This window comes from Podarcis liolepis, assembly GCF_965112155.1.
Source record: "Podarcis liolepis genome assembly, chromosome: 2".
Lineage (NCBI taxonomy): Eukaryota > Metazoa > Chordata > Lepidosauria > Squamata > Lacertidae > Podarcis > Podarcis liolepis.
The window spans coordinates 50,432,523-50,456,878 of NC_139555.1; the positions used below are offsets into that span (position 1 = coordinate 50,432,523).

The 24,356-nt window shown below is 45.8% G+C and overlaps 1 protein-coding gene across 8 annotated transcripts in view; it reads right to left on the reverse strand.

The window, feature by feature from the left end:
• Nucleotides 1-19,457: 19,457 nt before the first annotated feature.
• The window catches only part of ARHGEF37 (Rho guanine nucleotide exchange factor 37), a 47,539-nt gene continuing 42,640 nt past the window's right edge, over nt 19,458-24,356 (reverse strand). For all 8 annotated transcript variants that reach the window (XM_083482083.1, XM_083482081.1, XM_083482080.1 and 5 more), the window contains 2 exons: nt 22,769-22,941; nt 19,458-22,187 (listed from right to left, as the gene is read on the reverse strand). In XM_083482083.1, coding sequence (XP_083338209.1) covers nt 21,954-22,187; nt 22,769-22,941 — 407 coding nt within the window. In that variant the 3' untranslated portion in view covers nt 19,458-21,953. The remainder of the gene's footprint in view (nt 22,188-22,768; nt 22,942-24,356) is intronic.

A 24,356-nucleotide genomic window follows, 5' to 3' on the forward strand; every position in this document is an offset into this window, starting at 1 on the left:
CATGGGACGCAGGTGGCGCTGTGGGTAAAACCGCAGTGCCTAGGACTTGCCGATCGTATGGTCGGCAGTTCGAATCCCCCTGGCGGGGTGAGCTCCCGTCGTTTGGTCCCAGCTCCTGCCCACCTGGCAGTTTGAAAGCACACCTAAGTGCAAGTAGATAAATAGGTACCGCTTTATAGCGGGAAGGTAAACGGCGTTTCCGTGTGCTGCGCTGGTGCAGGCTCACCAGAGCAGCTTCATCACGCTGGCCACATGACCCGGAAGTGTCCTCGGACGGCGCCGGCTCCCGTCCTCTAGAGTGAGATGAGCGCACAACCCTAGAGTCGGACACGACTGGCCTTCGGGCAGGGGTACCTTTACCTTTTTAAGGACAGCTTCTCAAACGTAATATGTACATTACACTGAGGGATAAACTTCCCCATGTGCATCCTCTTGGAATTATTTGGGGGGAGAGGGGAGAGGTAAATACACCAACTGCCCAACGTCCTACAGCCACCCATGTGCACCATCCAGAGGAGAGCATACACACAAGTGGGAAGTAATGGTAAGGGAGATGGGTATGCCTTGGAGCAGAAACATTCTTAATGCATTTACTCTGACTAGGAAAAACTCTGTCTAGGAGAAAGGTGAGAAACGTGAGCACAGGAACTTCGGGTTGGATTACATGATCTGTCAGAAGAATTGGATGTCCAGGGGTTGGATTTCGTTTCATTGCCGACTGCAGGCTTTTCAGAGACACAGCCGACAATTCAGTTCCAGGGATGGGAAGAAATTCGCTTAGGTTCACATTTTTATGTGGTCCTGCCTAATTTGAATTCCCCCTAAATGATTCAAGAACCAAAACTCAGCTCTCCTGCGAAATTTGCACTTCTCTGAATTTCATGATGCTGTTCCCCAGCCCCCCCCCCAAGAAAAGTGTACAAAAAGTGTATATTACAATAAAATGTGCATATCAATGCATATATGTGAAAACAACAGACCAAAATGCATTATTTTAGGGGAAATTGCATAAAAATGTATATTTAGGATAACATTGTATACACAGATGTGTATTAGGAGAAATTCATACTAAAATACTGGTGATTTTTTGCGAGGGCTTTTGTTTAAAATTGCAAAACGGATGCAGAAATGTCAGAACTGAACTTAAGACTGGACAAACAAGCCACCAAGAAAATCTGATATTGACAAATTTATCCATGACTATTCATTTCGTAGGGTTGCCATATGTCCTCCTTTTCCAGGACACACCCTCTTTTTCATGGGTAGAGTCATCATAGAGATCTATAGTTAAAAATAGATGTCAAAAAATGTGTCCTCATTTTTGTTCTTCAAAATATGGCAACTCTAGCTGTGCTGAGAAAAAGCACATGGTACAACTTCCCTCTTGGGACTGATACCATGTCAGAATACAGGTGAGCGATCACATGATTCAATACTCACTCAAGTTTTTTAAAAAAACCAAAGTTTCTGCCATAGAAAACAAGCAAATTAGTAAGAACAGTTTCTTAGACTTCTTACTGAGATGCCTAAGGTTTTGTTTGCACTTCACGGGAAGCCCAACTATGGCTTACCAGGGCTGCAGGTATGTGCCGGCTCTCAGAGGGGAGTTCTTCTCTGCCTTGTTCCTCTTCACTTATGCTAGCGCAATGCAGCATGGCAGCTAAGTCCAAGTTTGGCTTAGTGTGTCATCCAAGCCCAGGGTCATACTTAAGGTCTCTCCTCCTTAATGATTATCTGTAATCATAGGTCAAACATAGTGCCCACATGAATTTTTGCATCCAGTTTTAACATTTGTTACACTTGTTCTCCCACAGATGTCTCCCACAGACTCCCAAGCTTATGTCTGGAACTGTGTGCAACAGCTGGCTGGAATAAGTCACATGGCTGAAAGCTTCTCCATACCTTCCCCCACACCCCAAGAACCCCTTTGTCCTGCACATGGAAAACTCTCATATCAAGGAGAAGTGCTCTAGGTTAATTTTTGTCCTTGGACTGTTCATTACTGTGTGCAGGAATTTTTATATTTAACCAGGATTCTCCCCATCTGTAGTGACAAAAAGAAGCTCGTGCCCAAGCAAGGACTTGAACTGAGGTCTTATTGGTCTAAACCCAACACTCTAACTACTGCATGTTCCATGTAACTGTAATTAACAGGGCAGCGGGAGGGGAGAAAAGAGGGTGATGATACATAATATTTTCCCTGCCCACCATTTCTTCAGTACAGGTGACATAGCTTTCCTGCTGTTTGAACCAGACGGGAGCAGAGAAATGCTGGGAGGAAAGGATAAAGTACCCCTGCCCTTTGCCATTTTTCAGTTTAAAATTCCCCACCCCAGCCAGCTTCTGTTCTTTTAAAATGTTCCATACCTTTATACAAGCAACATGTAGTTAATCCCTACACCAAAGAATATACAATTTCCCCGGAGGAACTGGTGTTGCTTGGCCCATTCGATCAGATGCAAATGGAAGCTTCCTGTCTTATGTGTCTTCCTGGAGACAGCTTGATCAGGAGGTAGGACATGCCAGCAGCTTCTGCCTAGGCAAGTGTGTTCAATTATGCAGCACTAACAGCTTTGTCGTTCCAGCCTGCCCAAAATCCTGGTGGACTCAATCGTCCTCCTCTTTTTTATTATTATTATTAACTGTTTATTGGTTTATAATATGATACACAGTCTCTGTGGTGCCTTGATGCATAATGGAGAGTGGGTGGTGGAAGAGGGAGATCTTCCTTTTCGATCATTTGTTCAAACAAAGCAGTACTTAATGGTGGACTTTTAGCCTATAACCAGATCAAAGGTTTACTGTTACAGAGAGCTGGAAAAACACAAAACCACTCCCTGAGAGCAAAGGGTAGCATCATATATACTAAAAGCAACCTCAGTGTTCCAAGCTACACTCCTTACATAGTCAAAATGGCCCCAAGGCTTCTCAGGACAAGTATTTGAGAGGGAACCATGGAAAGCCCAAATAACAGGCCAGTGAAGACTGAGCGTGCTCAGTAGTGACAGAAGGCTTACTGACTGCAGGGGTGGGAGTGGGGGAAACAGATGCTAAGGGGAACTGAAGGAGCATCCTGAACAGGAAGATTCCACATCGCAACTGCAATTTTATCCCAGCATTTCTTCTGTCACCTGTGCAGGTACTCGGGTCAATGCCATCCTTAATGCAGAAATATTGGAGGGGCCCACATAGGCTGAAAAACTTTGGCACCATATGAACTCAGAAGACAGGGCACAGACAAGTCATTTCTATGGCAGCTGGGAAAAGATCACTGAAATTACACGCTATATCCACGGAGCAGTTCCCACCAGGTGAACTGCGACTCCCTGGGGAGCCATGGGTGGGGGAAGCTGTGGGCAGCACTGGCCTCCATCACTCTCTCCCTTGCTCCTCTTAACAGATAGATCTAGCCCTCCAAGTCCTCTGAAAGGGGTAACTAAACCTCCCATGATATCCCCGCCGCTTGGCTACATTTCATTCTGCAGTAAGCATTTTTCTTCCCTGCCTCCTTTCCTTTCCTCCCAATCCTTTTCCTCCTGATTGTTACTACAGCCAAGTGCACCACAGCCAAACAAACAAATCCCTAAAATGAACCAGACTTGGTGTGGAACTGGCACATGTTCACTGATCGTCCTTCCCTGCAAGGCTTCTGGGGGACTGAGACGTGTGAGGCTTGGCTGTAGGGGGAGGGGGCTGAGCAGAGAGGAAGAAGGTAGGAGGAGCCTTTTCCTGCTACCTGATTCCTGCCCACCCCCAACTTCTATCTCTTTCTACCTGCTGGAAAAAGAAGGAGGCCCTTTTGTTCAATTTGGGAGATTATAAAAGATAGCGTGTGTGGGTTGAAGGGGAAAATTGAGAGGAAAACAGAGTAAGGGTTGCACGTAAAAAGAGGGTGAAAGGGGCATCTAGTATTTTTTTGTGGGAAGTGAGAGTTTTTTGGTAAACTCTTAAAAAAATGGGGATCTAGCGGGGGACCTGTTGGGGTTGGGGGCTTCCTTAAGTGGAGCAAGTGGAGATGGAGGGTTGAGAGGGAGAGAAGTTCTCCCCTGGTTGTGGTTTAATTGTTCTTCCTTTGGGCCTTAGACTGGTTTCTGCCTGCCCCAATCCAAATAAATACTAATTTATCTCCACTTTCCCCTCTTCTATACCCACATTTTCCTAGTCACCTGCATTTCCGTATGGATGAGGAGTTGACCACCTAGTGGGGGGGAAGAGCTCTAAAGTGTTTCAAGGTGCACTTTGTATTTTCTTTTCGTTGGTATTTTTTTTCATATTATTGATTATTTTTCAGATTACCGCTGAATGCCAAAACAACACAGTTTCTACCAGGTATCCCACAAGGGAGTCACAGAAAGAATATAGTTGGTCAAGGGAGCTGTGGACTCAAGAAGTTTAAAAACCGCTGCATTCAGTTCTCTACTTGAATGTAGAACCTATTGGATGGGGACAATAGTAACAAAGCCCTTATATTAACAAGCCAGATCTGGCAGTTCTAGCTGCTTGAAAAGCTAGCCCACCTGCAGGGCAACTGGGATTTTTGTCCCAAGTACCTGCTTGGTGCTTTTTGCTGCCTGCTGCAAAGTTGTCCTTGAGTGATCCCTCGATCTGATCTTTGCCCTAGATAGGGATTGCAAAGCCAGCAGAGAAAAGAGAACAGGCCTGACTGCCTTCATGCATAAAGTTACTCTTGGCTGCCAAGGAACATTGTTTTCACGTTCAAAGAAATGTTGCTGCAATTTGGTCTGTTGTGGGGTTGTTTTGCCACTTTGAAACGTCACAGGAACTCAGAGTGACCAAAGTGAGGTTGGCTTAGAAGTGCTTGCTTCATATCCACAATCCAAAGTTCAAGTCTACAAGTTGAACTGAATTAAAAGCAAATGCCAAACGTGGGACTTGTTTCATTGGATTGAATTTGATTCTGGTTATACTTTTCCTGTTTTCAACCATTTGCCTTAGGGTTCATAATCCCAAGATCTGATTGCATCACAGTCACAACATCATGGGAGGAGGTGCCCCACCTCTGGCCTCTTGCAAGTTGCTGCAGGAGAGGGGCTGTGAGCGACACCATGTGAGGAGTGAAACTGTCAAGCTCCCTCATTATCTCTGCTATTGCCAAGAGGTGTAATGTTATTCATGTACTCTTGTTATATCTACAGTACTGAAACATTATTGTTTTTGTATGTAGTTATATCTGCTATTACTACATTGTTGTTTTATGTTATTATTTTTATGTTATGTTTATGTTTTATGTTATTATCTTGCAGTGGTTGATTGTAAGCATGATTCTTTTAGTGGAAAGGCAGCATACAAATGACACAGCAATGAAGGTGATGGTTGCCCACCTAAGGAGCTCAGCCAGTTGAGTGGATAAAATGGCAGGAAGCCTAGAGAAGAGGAGACTGCTTCCTCTCTGGCGCTCTCTGTGTGTGATTTGGGCTGAGCCATATTCTCTCACTCTGGGCCCCTCCTTCCCTGCCAATACTTAAAGCTGCCTGACCATTGGCCGTGGTGGCTGGGGCTAGTGGGAGATGGAGTCCAGCTACATTTGGAGGGGGCATGGATTCCTACCCCTAGTTTAGGGTTTTCCTGTCCCACTGGCTCCAGTCAATGCCACTCACAAAATGCTAAGTCTCATTATACCACCCCATGTCTGGATCCAGATATAAGATTCATGAAGCTTTCCAAAGCTCTTATCTGGTCAAAATGTGAAACCACCACCACAACACCGTTAGAGGCAGGGTTCATCGCTTCCCTAGCAGTTGCCTAAGAATGAAAGGTAAACAGCACTCACTGCTGCTTTGTTCTTCATTCCCTTAGTCCAGAGATGTAGAACTTGTGGTCTACCTCCAGATGTTGTTGGACTCCTGCTCCATTAGCCATCCTAGCAGGGGTTGGTAGGAGTGTGGTATAAATTCCTAAATAGATGAGTTAGATTGCTGCCAGAATGAAATAGCCTGTGTTTGTTTCAGTTTTGGGGTATCCCCTGAGTAAGATGCCACTGGTAGGTTTACCTCCACTTTACTGCCACCACTGCTGCACTCACCATTCATTTGTGTCTACCTCTAGTTCCAGTCTCCATCAGAGGTTGAGGGCAAGGCATGCAGACATTACTTCTGTTTCTCCTTGCTCCTCTCTTTGCTTGTTCACTAATATAAAACAGAATAAGTGCCTCCTCTGTTGGCCAAATGGTTTCTGACCCTATTTGAAGAGGGAGACAAATTGAACCATTGGGAATTAATCCCTAGTATAAGTGAGGAGTCCTTAATGAAAGAGGCATATGTGGCCTGTATGTGCTCAGTCTGACTATTGAAGGTTTGGAGAAGCCAATTTGAAGAATGTCAGGGTTGTTGTTTTTTAATTGGCTTAGCATAATATTAGAATAGTGTCTCCTCTTGTAGCATAACTATTCAACCATGAAATCAATATCCTTCACGGACACATTATATGGAAATGTGCTACTTAAAGAAAGGTTCTGTGAGATGATTACTGCATGATATATTATTCCGACCAGTGTGCCCATGAATAAGGGCCTAGCTAGACATCAAAGGGGATGTGATGTGACATCATCAAGTTCAAGTTTCCTCTACCCCTTCAAGCAGCAGTCAGTGAACTGCAGTGGACGTTGAACCTCTGAAAGCAAGGATCTCACATCAATCATTTATTTTACTAAAGGTTATTGGCCCGATGTATGGGAGAGATGCAGGTTTGTTGAAGCCACACAACAGCCACTTACAGTCAAGTTGATCAACCTTCCGTTGAGTTTCAGTGATTTCATATATTGACCATATACAATTTACCCACTTCCTTTCCCGATCCATTGAAATCACTAGCAGGTTCTTTCCAGCTAAAACTGATAAAGCTGGTAGAAGAGACAAAGCTAGAAACAAAATGGAAGACCTGATGTAATGCAGAAAAGACTTATCCTGCTACCTACTCCACTGTGAGGTGAGGCTACAAGGTGACTATCTTCAGTCTAGAACAGCTTTCCAACCTGGTGCTCTCCAGGGGAAGGGCCATATCTCAGTGGTAGAGCATCAGCTTTGCATGCAGGAAGTTCCAGGTTCAATCCCTGGCTTCTCCTGGGATTGAAGAGACTTCTGTCTGAAAATCCTGGAGTGCCACTGCCAGTCAGTATAGACAATACTGGGCTAAATAGACCAATGGCCCAGCTTAGTAGAAGGCAGCTTCTTATTCTCCTGGATGTTTCGAACTGCAACTCTCATCAACCCCAATCATCATGTCCAATGGCCTGGGTGCTGGGAGATAGGCTGGGGAAGGCTGGCCTAGAGAACTTGTACTCAGCACAGTTCACCCTCAGCTATAGAGCCAACAGTGAGAAATGCAAAGCCACGCTCATGAGCAAAAAGCCACATGGATGATGTTCTGCTACAGATTGTTAAACAGCTGTGTGTATGGGACATGCTCCTAGTTCCTGCCTAGTGCTACCAGAACAAGCAAAGAAGGCACAATCGGGCCAAGTATACCTGCGTAGAAGTGAATGATCCACTGGGATAGTGACGCTTTAGCCTTGCCGGCCTCCTGGCAGCGGTTTTAAAGCAGCCCAGGAGACACAAGTGATTGACCTGTTTGTCTGGCAGTCCCTGACAGTAGAAAGGATGTTGGAAGCAGCTGGCTCACCACAGGGGAGGAGATGGGGAGCAACTCTAATGACAGCATGTCTCCGAGAAGGTAGCAGAGCATGAAACCAATTTCACACTTTATTAGCCAATTCAGGTGCCAATTGCTCAAATCCTGAAACAATAATATCCTCTCCCCACCCCACATATTTCCTCATTCTGGCCAGCCTCTTAAGGATACTTATTCAGCTTCCCTTTTCACAGCACCTCTGGGCAAGTTCATGCAAATGATACTGAACTTTGAATGGGGGAGCCAACACATGGCCATGTGGCTCATGCTCAGGAACCAGTGACCCATCCTAGCACAGAGATCTCAAAAAAGGTCTCAAAAGTCAAGAGAGCAAAAGGACAAGAAATTTACAGTGACTTGAATATATTTCCACCAACTCAAAGCACTCAAGGAGCAAAGCAGAGCCAGTGAGAGGTGTGGCTTGGAGGGGAGAGTCCCATTGGAGGACCACATTTCGCCCCTGGGCCTGAGGTCTCCCAATCCCTACTTTAAAGCAAATATGCATAGGATTGCAGTTTGAGGGTCATTGCATGGAAGCAATTATTCCTTCCAACCTGAGAAGGTGAATGAAGTCGCAAGTACTTCACCTTGTACAAGGTGTTCTCTGATGGGTTCTAAGAATGTGCTCTCTATCCTTGAATTTTTCTGAGACTTTTATTTAGGACCTGAATCAAAGAGGCATAAGAAGATAATCATTATATCAGCCTTTTCCCTTCCCTAGATGATTCTGCAAGCTGAACCTTCTTCAAATCCAACCGCTGTACAAATAGGAGCAGACGGATCAATGAAATGAAGAGAAGCCCATTTGCTCAGCACAATGATATTTAATTTTTGAAGTCACGTCTGTTTACATATGCTAACAGAAGAATCTCTACTCCCTGTGGCTCCTCAAAGGACAATTTCACAGCTGATATTCAGTAATGGAGACAGTGTAGGATAGAATTCTTTCTTCATCCCTCTTCATATATCTTGAATCTTCTGCACTGAAAGCAAGAGACAGGAAGGACTTTTGTGTAGGGGTGTCCTGTTTTGTTTACCTAGTATAGGCACCAGGCAAGTAGACAAGGAAACTAGGACAGCAAGGAAGGTGAGAAGAAAGATACTGAGAAGGAAGATGAAGGAACTATAGGGAAGGAAGGAGGGAAGGAGATTGCCTGGCCTCGATGAGCAGAACAGAGAACAGAGAAAGGGAAGAGAGCAGAACAGAGAAAGGAGAGAAGAAATGGAGGACCTGGGGCTATTAGGCCCAGTGGCAAGCCAGGAAGACAGCAAGGAGAAGGAAGGTAGTCAGGACAAAGGGAAACTGTATATTAAGACAGAGGGATCCTGTGATGAAATGGGGACCAAACTCTGAGCAAGGGTCCCATTGGGTCAGGGGGGATCACTAATGATATGAGACCATATGGAGTTCTGAGGATCCTTGGGAACTTGGTGTCATTGCAAATTTGATGAGCACCCCCTCAATTCCTTCATCCAAGTCATTTATAAAGCTGTTGAACAATAAGGGGCCCAGGACAGAACCCTGCGGCACCCCACTTGTCACTTTTTTCCAGGATGATGAGGAACCTTTAATGAGTACTCTTTGGGTTCGGTCAGTCAACCAGCTATAAATCCACCTACCTCGTTCAACCACAAATCTAAAATGCTCTAAAGGGGGAAAGGAAGGGGCAAGGCAGGAATGCTATCCATGGTTATCTGCAGACCTTTGATGCTATTTTGTTACCAGAGACATGGTTCAGGGATGCACAGGATTGCTCTGTAAAACTGAATGCACGTTCACCATTTCCCAGAGGTAGACCTAAGGCTGGGTTGACCTCCATGCTGTAGCCTTGAGCCTGCCAAATTATGGATCCATAGCAATAGTGATGTTGCTTAGATTTAGATCATGTCAGTGTTTAGCGATCTGTGCTTATTTCTCCCTGGAATGATTAAGGGTCAAGCAAAGAAGTAGTATGTGGGAGAAACACCAATTTGCCCATATTCTTGTGATATGAGAACTGGGCCAAGTACTCAATAAAAGTTAACACTATGTGTTCCATGGACTGATTGACAGTTCTGCCAGCATATAGAGCAGCCTCTAATTTTTCATTTGTTAGAAACCTTAAAGTGATGGACCTTTCTGCTCTCTTTCCCTTTGATCTTCTTTCCTTTCAGGAGGCTTATCCCTGCAGTCCTCATGGCTTTACCTTACTTCTTCTATGTAGGCTGCATTTACAGAAAGCTGTTTCTGCACTTTTAACGCTGTGTGTAATTTGAGGAACGTTCCTAGTTCTTCCGTGATTGTACATCCAGCACTACTTGTGTGTCCCCCGCAGTGCTTTTCTGCTCTCGAGCTCGTGTAGATGGTCCCCCAGTAGGGACCAATTAGTCCTATCCACACAGACAGAAATTCATTGCTCGCACATCTCTTTGTCTATAATTGCATGACCCTGGAGGGAAAAGCCACCTGTGTGTGTGTGTGTGTGTGTGGTAGCTTTCTAGACGTCAATGCAGTTGGGGGGGAGAGCAAGGGGGGGGAGGAAGACTAATCGCTTCTGCAAAGAACTGAAGCATGTGAAGAGCACAGAGAGAGGGAGTCAGGACAGATATAGAGCCAACGTGAATATAGAGCCTGGCCTTAGCACACCGTCAGCATGAAATAACTATCGCTGCAGTTAAATTTCGGCATTAAAGGGTACTTGAGAATTCATCTGTAGGAAGTTAACTCCCAAATGGGATCCAGTGATAAATTGGCTGCTGCATATAAAATGACTGGAAAGGGGCTGGGCAGAGGCGGGGGGGGGGGAACACATTTGGAGTCATTCTTTTTTAAGGGGAAATAGACTTCCAGAACGTTATCAGCCAAATGTCCCGATTTGAAACAATGTGCTATGAAGCTCAAGTGGTTCATCAATATGCATTTGATCAAGTTCCACCTAAGGGCCACAGTGAGATGTGCTTACACCCGTTGAGGTCATGGACTTAGGTGCACTTAACTCTGTGTTTTGTTTTAGGGTGTAAAGCTGCAACCCTGCACAAGCTTACCCAGGGTTACCCATTGAACTCAGTTGGGACTTCTGATTATGCCTTTCCAGGATTGTCTTGGACATGTAGCTTCTTGGTGGAGTTTCTCTGAGTTCCACTATCTTGCATGGCATAGTGTGCCATACTGATAGGAAACTTGAGATGTGTCTGTCTTTGTAGGCTGTACGTCTTAATGTGTGTTTTGCCTGCAAAAGTGTCTGTGACTTTGGTACATACGCCAAAGATTACCCATAAACACACATCTGTCAAGCCTCAGAGAAGAACTGTCTGACAGGAACAGTCATGCCAACCCAGCCTGGACAGTGTTACCTGCTGGTAACAGGCGGCAGTGGAGGGGCAGAGTTTTCTAGGAGGACAGGTGGAGTTTGCATAAACAGAACTATGTAACTGCCTTAAATAAGAACGTTAACTTGCTTGAGCTTGCTTTGTTCCTCCCCATCCCCTTTTCCTTGTGCCTTTTGCATTGTATGCCTGAGGGCTGGGACTGTAATGCTGTTATATTTTGTAAACCGTTTTCTGCCTGAAGGGTAAGATACGTACGCTTTAAACAAACACATCCATCATTCCCTTTCTCCAAGGAACTGAAAGCAGCATAGATGGGGTGTTCCACATCTGATCCATACAACAACCCTGTGAGGTAGCAGAAACAATTAACTAAGAGCTAATGATTGACTCAGGCTTACCTAGGATGCTTCAAGGCTGAGCAAGGACCAGTCTCCCTGGCACAGTGGAATAAAGAGTGAGTGCGAAGAAGTGGAGCAAGAGAGGAAGGTGGACTGGTGGGTGGAGTCAGAGTGAGTGGCAGGTGGGCAATGTCAGCTGAGAAGGCGAGCTACAGGAGTCAATTGAAAAGGACCAGGTGAAAGGCTGGCAGTGGTGAAGATAGCTAGTGGAAAGGGGAATCAGATATGGTGGGCTAGTGTATTAAGTGGAAACATTGCTTCTTCTTGAATGAGTGCACGTCCTGGATGTCTTGCACTTCTTGAATGAGTGCACATCCTGGATGTCATGTTCCTTGAGTAAAGACAGTAGATGGTTCAAATACTTGATGGATTCAAGTCAGGATGCATTTCTGGATAATAAATCTCACCCCACATTGTTGCTTTTACCCTACTGCTTTGTCACTCAGCAGATAAGGCAGCAGTTTGCCTTGGACAAGTTTCTTGTGAGTCTGGATGCAGCAGGCAGGCTGGACTGCTAGGCAAGCAGTTGATTTGGTGTTGCGTGTGACCTCTAGGTGCCAGGGCCTTGAATGGGACCCCAAGGGTGATGGCCCTGGATAGAAGGGTGCCATATGGAGGGAATTTGGAGCACTTGGAGTACTTGAGTACTGTTAACACCAGCCTTCCAAGTTTTTTTATGCACTATTCCTCAGGAAGGTGAAAATGGAATAAATACCTTCCTATGCTGATGCTCAAGTGTCAACGTGTGCTTCAGTGCTGTGCAGTGATTTAAACCCAGCTGTCACCCCATCTAAAACCTTCACCCTAAATCAGTGCTGGAGCATAGGAACATAGGAAGCTACCTTATACTTAGTCATTCCCATCAGTCCCTCTAGCTGGGTATTGTCTACAATGACTCACAGTGGCTCTCCTGGGTTTCAGCCCTATCTGGAGATGTCAGAGATTGAATCCAGAACTTTCTGCATGGAAGACAGATGCTCTGCCACTGGGCTATGGCTCTCCCCTACAACACCCACCCATAATCCTTAGCCACAGGCCATGCTGGCTGGTGTGATGGGACTTACTGTTCAGTCACATATTGAGGGCACCATATTGGCTAACCCTGTCCTAAACACTCTACCATGCTGGCTCTGTTCCTTGCTTCTTCGAACCTCATTTATGACAAGGGGAATTAGATGCGCAGGAATATATGTCCAACCACAGACAGAGAGAGGAGGAAAAGGGAACCTTTGGTTTACAAATCAGTCGGCAATGCTGAGTTAATGTGCTGCCTGGCTGAGGGCCAGTACATCAGCATTTGTAGTCTGTGCTCAAAGCGTGGTGCTTCCCTTGCATCCTAATGCCATCTTTACTGCAGCTATGCTGCTGACCCACAAGCACGCTTGCTCTGCCTCTGAGCCTAGCTTGCTGGGCTTGAAGGGCTGCCTACCAGATCCTGGTTTGGCAGCATCAGCTTCTTCACCTTCTGCCTTGCTTCTTTCACTGATCCTCCCTGTGGTGGTTGGTGGGGGGATTGAGAGTCTCAATAGCCACAGTGGAAGTGGGGAGAAGAAAAGGAGTGAAAAGATTGTTGGAAGAACTAAGAAGGAAAGGAAAGAGTGGGTAGGAGACGAGAGAGACCTTGTGGTGAACTAATGTGCCCCATACAATCCTCTCTTTGTTGAACTAACACAAGGTATTTTACCACTAGTCTTTGGTATAAGTGCTTGTTTGGAACATAATGGGAATGATTACCTTAATTATCAGTTACATGTATGCTGGGCACACACACACTTTGGGCCATGTTTGGAATCATGGATCAGTGAACTGTTCTGCTTTGTAAAGTAAGAGATGGAGCAAGCAGCGGTGTCCATTTTTTTGGCTCTCTGAATTTTGCTCCATCCATAGGCTTTAAATGCTTCTTCCAAAAGCCCAAAGTCCATCCTTCTTCTACTTACGACTGCAAAGTAGGAATTCACACACACAAGCTGGCTGCTTTTTCTTCTCCACATGATTCCTCCCAAGCACCTTGCAAAAGGAGAATCAGCACAAACTAGGCTGTACATGGAGACAAGCAGCAAATGGCTGGTGGTCAGTTCCTCGGTTATGGCAACAGTTTTCTCAGTCACAACAATCATGGGAATTGCTGCTGGCCTCTGCTGGCTGAATCTGTGTACAGCCTAGTTCATATTTCTCCATGCAGTCCCATACCAAGAATAGCAGGGAGAGATAGTGGAAGAAATGACTGCAAAATCGGGATAGCTTGGATGTGTAAAACAGCTCTCACAAATCTAGCACAATTCTTTCATTTCATTTCACTTCAAAGCAACATGGCCACCCCAATTTGGGAGGGAAAATTCACAAGTGGAAGTAAACTTCTGGACACAGATCTCCTTGCTGGATTGAGATCAGTGCATGCCACAGGATGGTTTACACACAGTTCACCAGTCTGGATGCCAGGAGATTCTTTGTTGCTTTTGCTGTAGCTGACTACTGGAGCATGTTCACATGGTGAGGGCAAATGGGATGCAGATGTGCACCTATATCACTTTCACATTAACGGCATACAATCCCTTTCAAGACTATGTTGTCTGGATGGGGATGTATCTATATGGCAGTGTGCAACTGAGGAGGGTTTCAGATGACCTTTTATTGAGCATCAGTCCTGATTAGGTAATGGTTATTTAATAAGCGTTCATTCTGATTTGTTCATGGGGAGGTTAGATGATGTTGCATCAAAGCAACTGTGACCCCCCCCCACTTTCCAGTGCATTTCCCTATCACTTTCCTTATCACAAAAGTCCAGTCTTTGGGGGAAGCAGGTTCATTGTGCAAGACTTCCAAATCAAGTAATTGTGAACCTGAATTTGCCAAGACATATTTGAATCCCACATTAAAATAGCAACTGTCTGGAATCCCCCTAAGGCCATTGTCCTGGGTTACTTAGTACCTACACATTGCACATACATCTTCATTTTAATGGGGATCAATAGTTTTCATTGGAAGCAGTTCACACGATCGGCTGTGAGTAACTGAGGTATGTGTCATCTAATAATATACATGTATGGATTGGACCCAAGGTGAAATTTTGTTACAATATGTTGATAAAAGCTATTTTTTGGTTATATTTCTGAACATTCAATATATCTCAAAATACAGGAACAGTTTGTATTGGAACATGGGCTTCCAGTCCCTGCCCCCCCTCCCGCTATTGCCCATCTTACACCATTCCCCGCACCCCTCATCACATGATCCCAGGCAATCAGGGAGCATCAATAATGTGTACATGCTTCCTGTTTCCTTGCATGTAGTAAACCCTATTGTTCAACTTCACTCTGAGCAGCCCAGGCTAAGGAGGCCCCTTACCTTCTCCTCACTGTTGCTTGCCAGAATTGCCTGGCTGCCTCTGCTCACTGGAATTGTCTTCATTGCTTTTCCTGTTCCTGCCTTGCTGGAGGGATGTTGTATGAGGAAGTAGTGGGAAGATTTTTCAAAAAGAAAATATATGATGCCAATACCTTGACATATTTATTGCATAATTATTGATGCCATAAATGCATTGGGAAAATAAAGTGCACAGGTAATGCACAAGCAAAAATACAAGGACTAAAGGCAATGACTGGATCTGAAACAGTCTGCCATCGGTTTAGTACCTGGAATGCACTAATCAACATTGCTACAATAAACTAATTAGTCTCTAAGGTGCCAAAGTACTTTTTTGTCTTCTTGATGCTACAGGCTTAACACTAACTCTTTACAACAAATTTGTTGTTTTCCCTTGGCTTCACTCCCTCTTGCGCTGACTTACTGAACTACAGGATTGGGGCAGCAGGTTCCCGGAGAAGTAATTGGAGTGTTGCATCCGTATTGGTAGAACATGGAGTGCAAAGAAACTCTTCCCTATAGCTGCTGCCATTACCCACAGCTACATTCCGAGCACTGTCAGCATCAAGGTGCTGAGGACACTTTCTGAATAAGGAAAGCCAGGGCAGCCTTCTTCTAGAATGGCAGACACCCAGTGAAGTGAGCTGCTGCCTTGCTTGTGCAAGCGCAGCCTGATACCAAAACCCAAGGTGGTCGGCTAAGGCCTTTGTGAGGGCAGCCATGAAAAAACATTACACAGAGATGAAAAAAGGGTGCAGAGAGATGATGGATGGGGAAACCCAACATGACTCCCTCCATCTCCAGTTTTAAAAATGAGTCTTGTTTACATTTAACCATAACTTAGCTACATATATAGATACTGCCATATCTAGGGTGAGGAGACAACTGAGTAGACAGACAGTGGTACTTTCCCTTGCCAACTGCTCACTCACTTGGCGACTATGGGTAGGTAGGAAAGTAAGCAGCAGGGAGAAGAGGAGCAGCAGTGGGATACTCCTTGCCAAGCCATGGCCTGCAACAGTTGTCCAGCTATGCCAACTGTTCATACTGACCCTGAATGTTGGGTTTAGCCTGTGTGCCCTTCAGTACATTAAGAGTCCTTCCAGACAGGGGCTTCATATTCCAAGTGGGTCATTCAGATACTGCAAACTGGTCATTGGCAGTTAAAAAGAGAGAGACAGGGCAGATCTGGATTTAAAAAAGGAGGCAGTGGCATGACATTTTGCTTTGCTTTGACTGATGGATGCCAGTGGCCAACAAAGGAGGTGGGCAGGCATAAGGAGCACCCATCCCACAATAAACACCTGTGTGGAAGCACCCTAAGAAACACACTGTATTTGTATTGTGAACCATAATGCATGGACAACATCTGCAAAGGCCACCATATGCTTGGAAACTGATGTGTGTTCTTTTTTGCTCGTAGGCTCCACATGACTTGGAGTGACTTCATGGTCCATCAGATCCAACATGTCAGAAATTTACTAGGCCTATACTTGCCTTCTTTGATGGATATGCAGTTAGCACTGGCAATTCAGCCTTATTGCACCACTTGCACCATTCTCCCTCTTTGACCAGGTGCCATCTACACAGTCAGATGCCATGTCACACCCAGGTGGTTGCTTATGTCCCTTTCACCCATGATGAGCTTGCAGGCTTCTTCTTTGTGAGGCCTTATAAGCCTTCCTTTAATTAGCACAAAATCAGGATAAATTTTCTGCTTGTGCCCTTGAGTCAGGCAGCAAACCTAAGCCGACAAGTAGACAGTTTGGCTTCTTGCAGCTTAGTAGTATCTTTGGAGAGCTTCTGGGCTGCTAAAAGTCTACATTGCTGGAGGGAGACAGAAAGGAGTGTTGATCTACCCTTGCCCCGACCTTGCTCTGAAGCCGGGTGGGGGGCAGCAACAGATGCTGCTAAGTGTGAAGAAGTAAGAGATTCTTAACCTTGTCCTGATGGCTGTGAGTTGAACGAACCAGCTGGGCCAAGCTCTGTCCCAGCCTCCAGTGCTGTTTGCACCATCCCCTGCCCTCCAAATTACAAACACAACACGTTCCAGTAAAGCCCGCCAGAGCATTCCTAACGGAAGGGTATGCCCTTGCCAAGCTATTTAAAGGCATGCATGCTGCCCTTTATTCTTCCAACCGCCTGGACTGGAAAAGACCCGAGTCCTGTGACCAGCACAGAGAAGGCAGGAGGAGGTGGCCACGCAGAGAGGGACCTGAAAGGGCTCCCTTTCCATTCTCCTCCTGCCAGTGGCGTAGCGTGGGTTGTCAGCACCCGGGGCAAGGCAAGTAAATTGCGCCCCCTAACCCCTAACCTGCCGCCGCTGCCAGCTTCTTCTTGCTGCTGCCTGGTCTGGTCTGGTGTGGTTCTCTCCCATGCTCAGCGCTGCGCTGGGCGGCCGCTGCACTGTCCCTCCCCCAGATAGTCCCTCGCTCTCTCTCCGCACCGCACGCCTGGCACCCCCCCACACACACAGTGGGCGGCGACCCGGCGGCTCGGATCGGATTCGCACAGCCAGCACTGCAGTGAGAGAGAATAAGTGAGCCAGGTAGGGGCAGAGAGCTGAGAGTGCGAGCGCCCCCCCCCCAGATGTTGCGCCCGGTGCGGCTGGCCCCCCCTGCACCCCCCACGCTACGCCACTGCCTCCTGCTCCTTCCCCAGCATACTGTCCCTATTGAGGAAACTGCAAAAAATGTATGCCTTATGTGGTCATCATGTTCTTGACCAAGGGGATCTACAAGATTTATCATCAGTGCAGCATGACGACACAGAAATGTTTGTACTGTACACCTAGTGGTGCCAGTATCCTAGGGAGCACTTTGCTAACAGTTTTCCAAATTATGGTCAATAGTGCTGAAAGTTCCGCTCTCCCGTGATGATTTTTAAGGGTTGTTGGCTCGCAACCTGGACACATTTGCTTTATTTCTTATGGTTTGCCCTTCACCAAATGGTCCCAGGATGGGTTACAAAAAAACAACAATCCACAATTAAGATAACTAAGATAAGGGCAAAATGTAAAAAGAGCAGCACAGAACAGCAATATATCAAGGTTGAAAAAAAACCCTGCTTGACCAAAGGCCTGGGTAAAGAGGTGCATCTTGGCCAATTATCAGAAAGCATTCGGTGATGGCAGAAGATGCACCCTGAAAGGGAGGCCCTTCCACATTCCATAGGAAATGAACTCTCATGGCCACCTTCTCTCAAAGCACAGCAGGTGGTGACACTATGCACAGACCCTTCCCTGCTGACCTTAACTCAGGCAGGTCTGTGGGAGGAGGAGCTTTCAGACATTTGTGGCCGAGCCATTTTATATGGCTGCTTACATAGTGCATTTGACATTCTTGGGCTGTAATCCTACTCCACTAAACACAAAAGGAACCTTTGCATTGCCTTCAATAGGAAGAGAATTGTAACTTGTATTTATTTTCCATCTTCATAACATTCCTGTCAGGTAGGATTCATTTTTATAAATAACACCCTATACATTTTAATCATAAGGTATAGAATGAGCCAACTTCATTTGAAACCCTGTATGATACACACAAGTGGGTGACAGAGTGGAAGAGACAGCTGTTTGTGTGTGTGTGTGTGTGTGTATGGGACCTGATCACAGATTCCCCAAAATGACAAATGGGCACGATGACTTAAACCCTACACTTGTTATGCAGCCCCTGCCCTGAGACAAACATGAGATTTGAGTCTCACTTACATTTTGGCAGCCCTCGTCCTGTTTGTCAGAAGCCTGAAAGGTACACATACCTATGCAAGGGTCCAAGTATCTGCTTGACTTTGGGAGCTGTAGATTGATCCACAGAACTGGCCAATAATGCTAGATATATCTTGAGTGTCTGCTCACCCTAATGGTAAATGCGATGGCATTTTGCAAGAATAACTCAGCAGAGATGGCAAAACAGTCCTGAACTGAATCTTATTACAGTATAAAGCATCCTAGCCTGATATCATGCATCTGGGAAGGGAGTTATGACGTTACTTATGGTGGAGTGTTCTGAACAACAGATTTCCTCTCCTGTCTGTCCCTTCCTTCCTTCTTTCCTTGCATGGCCCAGGGTCACTCTACATATGACTTTGTACTGCACCCTGTTCTGCTGTAGTGATTCAGGGACAACTGAAGAGGCATGTACACTGCATGCTGATGTCACATCTATTATCAGAAACACCCACCTGTGTCTTTACAGATGCAGCATCCTCCCGCTCTGCTTCTTCCCCATCCTCCTCTCTCACACTACTTATACTAGTAGTAGCTACTAGATTTCCCTCATAGCCCCCAGCTCTCCCTTTCAATGAATTTACATCAGCTTTGTTGCAAGAGGCATTGGTACTACCTAGGGCTTGCAGGTAGATGAAGCACAATATTCTGTTCCCATTTAGATACTGTACAGCTGAAAACCTGCCTTTAAGCTACGCTAAGAGGTGGTTCACTAGAAGCAAGTATAAGACTCTCTCAAGAAGTAATAAAATCCTACCTATGGAGAAATGGATAACAAGCAGAAAATTTTGCCCTCTATAAATCAGCACCCAAAGCGTAAGGCAAGCACCCAGTTCTAGGACTGTCTGGCACGTTTTCACTTGACAAATGAGGTAGCTGAGCCATCTGGTGGTGAAACTCTGAACTTGCTGGTACATGGAGCAGGCATGATTACTGGAAGAAACAGTTTTGTAAGCATGGATGCAACACAAGTAATATGAACTCACAATTTGAAAACAAAACTCTAAGCCATCTTTGAGTAGAGGAGCAACTCTTTACTTCTTGCAATCAATGCAGTGCAAAACAGCCATTGTAAATATAAAGTGCCTTAAACATAACTGCAGGAGGGAAACAGCCCGTACAAACAGGAATTGGAGCAGGCTCATCGTCCATGGTTACTGGTGCACCCACCACTTTATTTAGGTGCATCCACAGATTGCAGATGCTGCCGCGTGTAAGATTCAGACATTTCACGCTCAATTCATATGACTGGGATAGCCCATTAGTGTTGTGATGAGGACCTTACTTCTTCTGCCAAGGTTCACGTGAACACAGAATAGCAACTGGAGTTTTAAAAAACCAAGGGAAGCTTTGAGGAGGAAGACCCACGCTTGGCTGCCATCCCACCAACCTCTCACAAAGTGGAGCGACTTCTGCCCATGCACTGGGATGTGCAGTGCAAACCCAAGGGATCTTCTATTAAGGGTGAGTTACAACATAATGTTTTCCACTTCCTTTGTCCTCCAGCTCACATAAAATGCTGTACATCAAAGAGCAATCCCATGCATTTTTCAAGAGCTACACCTGAAGAGCCCCTGCTAAATTTTTAAACAGCATAAGCTGCATTATCAGCCACACACAGGAGCATTAGTACATCTAAATGTTTCACATAGTCTTCATCGCTCAGGTCAATGAAGACATCAGTTTTCAATGCTGGTGCCAAAAGCGTTCTGAGATGATCGTGAGGACATGATGTGGGAAGGATGAGCATATTATTTTGGCGGGCGGCATGGAAAGTACATCTATATTTAGGCATACCTGTAGGCCACAGTGATCTCACAGGTATGGCTTCCCTCGCTCCAAGTTCTTCTGTCTATGTTGAGGACACACCTCAGTACGCCTTTGATACTTGAGATATATATTTTAAAGACTCACCCTATTCTTCTGACTGTATATTGCTTTAACCGATTTTAATCTTGAGAGCGCTTCAGCGCTGCACCAAAGTGATCATTCCATCAGGACAAGCATTTTGGCTTGCCAGATAGAACAACTCCTCCCCTCTTCTCCCCTTGCACAGTGTTCTGGCGGATTCTCCCAGATCCCTCCTGGGACAATTTTGGGGGGCACATGGGCATGAAGGGAGAGGAGTGGGAGAAAAGCCCCATTGCACAAGCAGAAGTCCTTGCACAGGACTTCCACTTTACAGGGCTTGTTAGCTGAATTCCACCCCTTGTATTTCTATATTATAACACACCCTGAGACCTTATGGAGAAGGGCAACTAAGAAATCAGCAGCAGCAGCAGCACCAAAGAATGGATGATGATATTCTTATCATTATTCTTAGTTTATTCTTTTCTATGCTTGTGGTAAAACAGCACAGTAGAAATGCACCTGTGGAGCCAGTCCAGGAGTTCTGCCTGTGTGTTTGCACCACACTGACCTCCCTGCCAGCTCTCTCTCCCTCAGTAAGAAACAGGCCCACCTGCCCAGGAAGCTAGTCTGGCAGCTCTGCCCCATGCAGCAATTTGCATCTGCTCCTTGTGTTATATTGTTCATAAGCCTGGAGAAGGACCTCAGTTCATGTTTCTTTTTGCCTTCACTTCTCTTTCTGAAGGAAAGCAAACTAAAAAGAATTAAAGAGCTCATATTCATAATGTTTTGTGCGAATCAGACCTTAGGGTCTGGCATCTGACTTCCTCCACAACCCCATAATACTTTGTATTCTCTCCTAGAGGTAGACAACTACTCTACACCCAAAGATAAAAGTAATCTAGAGCATACATGCTTTCTTGCTTGTGACTTTGTTATCTGACTTTGCTCCAGATATTTCTCCTTGCCTATCAGAGGATGGCTACATATTAAATACATTATGATTCTCTCTCCAGCAAACATATATTGCAGCACCTTTGCCTAGCTTATTAAAGCTGATTTATTATCAGAGATCAGGACTGGGCTAAGCATCTTCGGAGGTGGCAGACTATGCACATCAGTGGAAAACACTGAGCCAGTTTCTTTGGCTGTTTTCCCACTAACGTTGTGTCAAAAGGAGAAAATCACTTCAACAAAAGCAAAAAAGGCGCTCAATTGCCCTGTGACACATGATCTCTTTGTTTAGGTGGCCTGCTGATGCCAATTGAGATGGTTGTCCTGGAATGAATACATCAGTCTGTTGTCCCTGTAATTTACTTGACACATGTGAACATCCCTTTATCAAATAAAGCCAGTGATGAGCCTAAGGCTACATCTGTATGAGAACATTCCCTCAAAGTACTTGTGGAAGAATCTTATCAGTAGTGTTAGGTTAAGAAAACACAATTTCAAAAAATCAGGCCACTATGAGCAGCCGCACATCCATATCCAATCACACCTTTCCAATATGTGCAGGACATGAATCCCTCCTTGACACTCATGTCAATCCACAGAACTGCTGGTCCCTTTGCCTGCATAATATGAAAAGTCTCGTGGAGGAAATGGAAAGGGCAGGTATGTGACAGCACAGCTAACTTCTGAAATTGAGCACCTCCTTATGGCTATGTCTGCGGCGCTGGATATGGCCAAGCAGGTGAGCTCCATCCAGGTGGTTCTGGGATAGGCACCGTCACCAAGTAGCTGGAAGGCACATAGCCCTTCTGGCCATTCACTTCCACCAGGCTCCACTCTGTGCATCCCTTCTTGTCATGAGGCTCCAACACAGTCACTGGCTCACCTGCTTGCAAGCTGGCCTCATGACTGCTCCTGGCTGTGAATGGATAACCAGCAACTACCTGAGGAAAGCACAGAGATTGAATGTTAACACTGCATACATATGCCACACAAAGGAGAAGGGAGAAACAAGGGCTGCCCAGCAACAGAGGTAAACTAGGCTACCCCTCTGGGGTGCATGTCTCAGCTGTGAGAATATCATGGAGAGGTAGGCAGGCATATTGAAGTTTATGGCACAGCAGTAGCCAGGTCAGCCTTCCTTGGCCTGGTGCTTTCTGGATGTTGTTGGACAGCAGCGCCCACTTGGACCCCACACAAGGAGGTCAGGTTCACCACTGGTTGCTCTGCCTCAGGCAGCAAAATGCCTTGGCCACAAACCATGTAGCTGGGTTATTCCAAGGCTATGCTATTCCAAGTTTCTGTCACACCAGCCGAGATCATCTTTTAAACATAATACCCACATTATATTGGGATGGTTGCACAAGTTTGCATATCTGAAATACAGATCTACCCAACAGTACCGCAAAATGCCTTCCATCCGCCACTGCCCAGCCATGTACACATGTATCTATGCCACAATATGCTGGGAAGAAATGAATGAAAAGAATTAAAAGAAGATTCATTGCTGAAATTTTCTACTCACATGTAAAGCCTGTGTCCTGAAATGAAGTGCTGGGCTGGGAGCTTGGGGCAAGTTGTAAGGGTGATGCATCTGTTCACCACCACCACCTGGGACTGACACCTGCATTCTGGGTTTTTGGTTTTGGACTAGATGATATGGCTGGAGTTTCCCAGGTGATACATAACCTCTTGGTCCTGTAGGGCACATAAAACCATTATGGTCAAGCTGAGCAGCAGGGTCCTCTCATCGGGTACAGTGGTTTTCTTTTTGGTAATTTGGATTGATGGGTGGACTATAAATACAGTGAAGAGAATGAAAGGGTTCGGCATTATTGGAAAGATTTGTAATGGGCGGGGAGGGAAAAGGCAGGCAGAAAGGCACTGCTCTTGTGTGGGAGAGAGAAAGGATGTGTGGTTTGTACTAGTGGAAGGAAAGAAGAACAGAGTGGTGGGGAGGAATAAGAAACAAGTGCAGGATGAAGGGTATAATAACCTCGGGAACAAATTATATAAAGGAAGTCAAAGACAGAGAAAGGTGGAACTTGGAACAAGATGTGAGAAGGGGAGGATTTGGAAGCAATGGGGTGGGGGGATAAGTGGAGGAAGGAGTTTAATTTGGAAAGTACAAAGAAAGATTAATAGAGTGGTAGGAAAACCAGTGCAGGAAGAGGAAGGGGTGGAGAGAGCAGCAGTATTCAGAAAAGGACACAAAGCAAAAAGGGAAAGTAGGGTTTGGGAAGAAAGGAAAAGGTGTAGGTATTCTCTGACCCTGTTCTCAATGAGGCTCAAACAAGAAACAGGCGGTTTGCAGGCCAGCCACCACCCATCCTCTCCGTCCCCCTGAGTTTAATGGGCTTGCCACTAGCGCTGGCCTGCCACTTTTCAGCTAGTCATCCTTTTTCATTGTTGTTCTGGCCCGGACAATTGCAGCAGGGTGGCTGCTGAGACAGGGTTGGCCATGTACTTGCTGCTCTTTCCTTTTCTGCAGTAATGTGTGCACTAGACAATACACATGGAGCCTTCTGGGAGCATCAAGCATGCTTCAGTCCAGCTACCCCACATGTGCCTGAAGACTTTCCCCCCTCCAGTATGTTCAATGGGTCACTGGTCTCCCTTACTTTATATGAGCTGCACCCCTGCGCCTGGGCATCCCATGACCATGAACAGCAGTGTAGCAGTCCATTTAGAAGTGCAGGAGTTCATCATGACAGATGCAATTGTCACCCCCTAAGGCAGGGAGATCTGTTTCATAAGTACAGTGGTGCCCCGCAAGACGAATGCCTCGCAAGACGGAAAACTCGCTAGACGAAAGAGTTTTCCGTTTTGGAGGTGCTTCGCAAAACGAATCTCCTATGGGCTTGCTTTGCAAGACGACAATGTCTTGCGAGTTCCTGCTGGGTTTTTTCCCCTCCCCCCCTTTTTCTAAGCCGCTAAGCCGCTTATCAGCTGATTCAATCAGCAGATAAGCCGCTGAAAGCAGCTAAAAGCCGCTAATAGCGCTAATAGCGCTAAGCTGCTTATCAGTTGATCCGATCAGCAGATAAGCCGCTAAAAGCCGCTAATAGCGCTAAGCCGCTTATCAGCTGATCCGATCAGCAGATAAGCCGCTA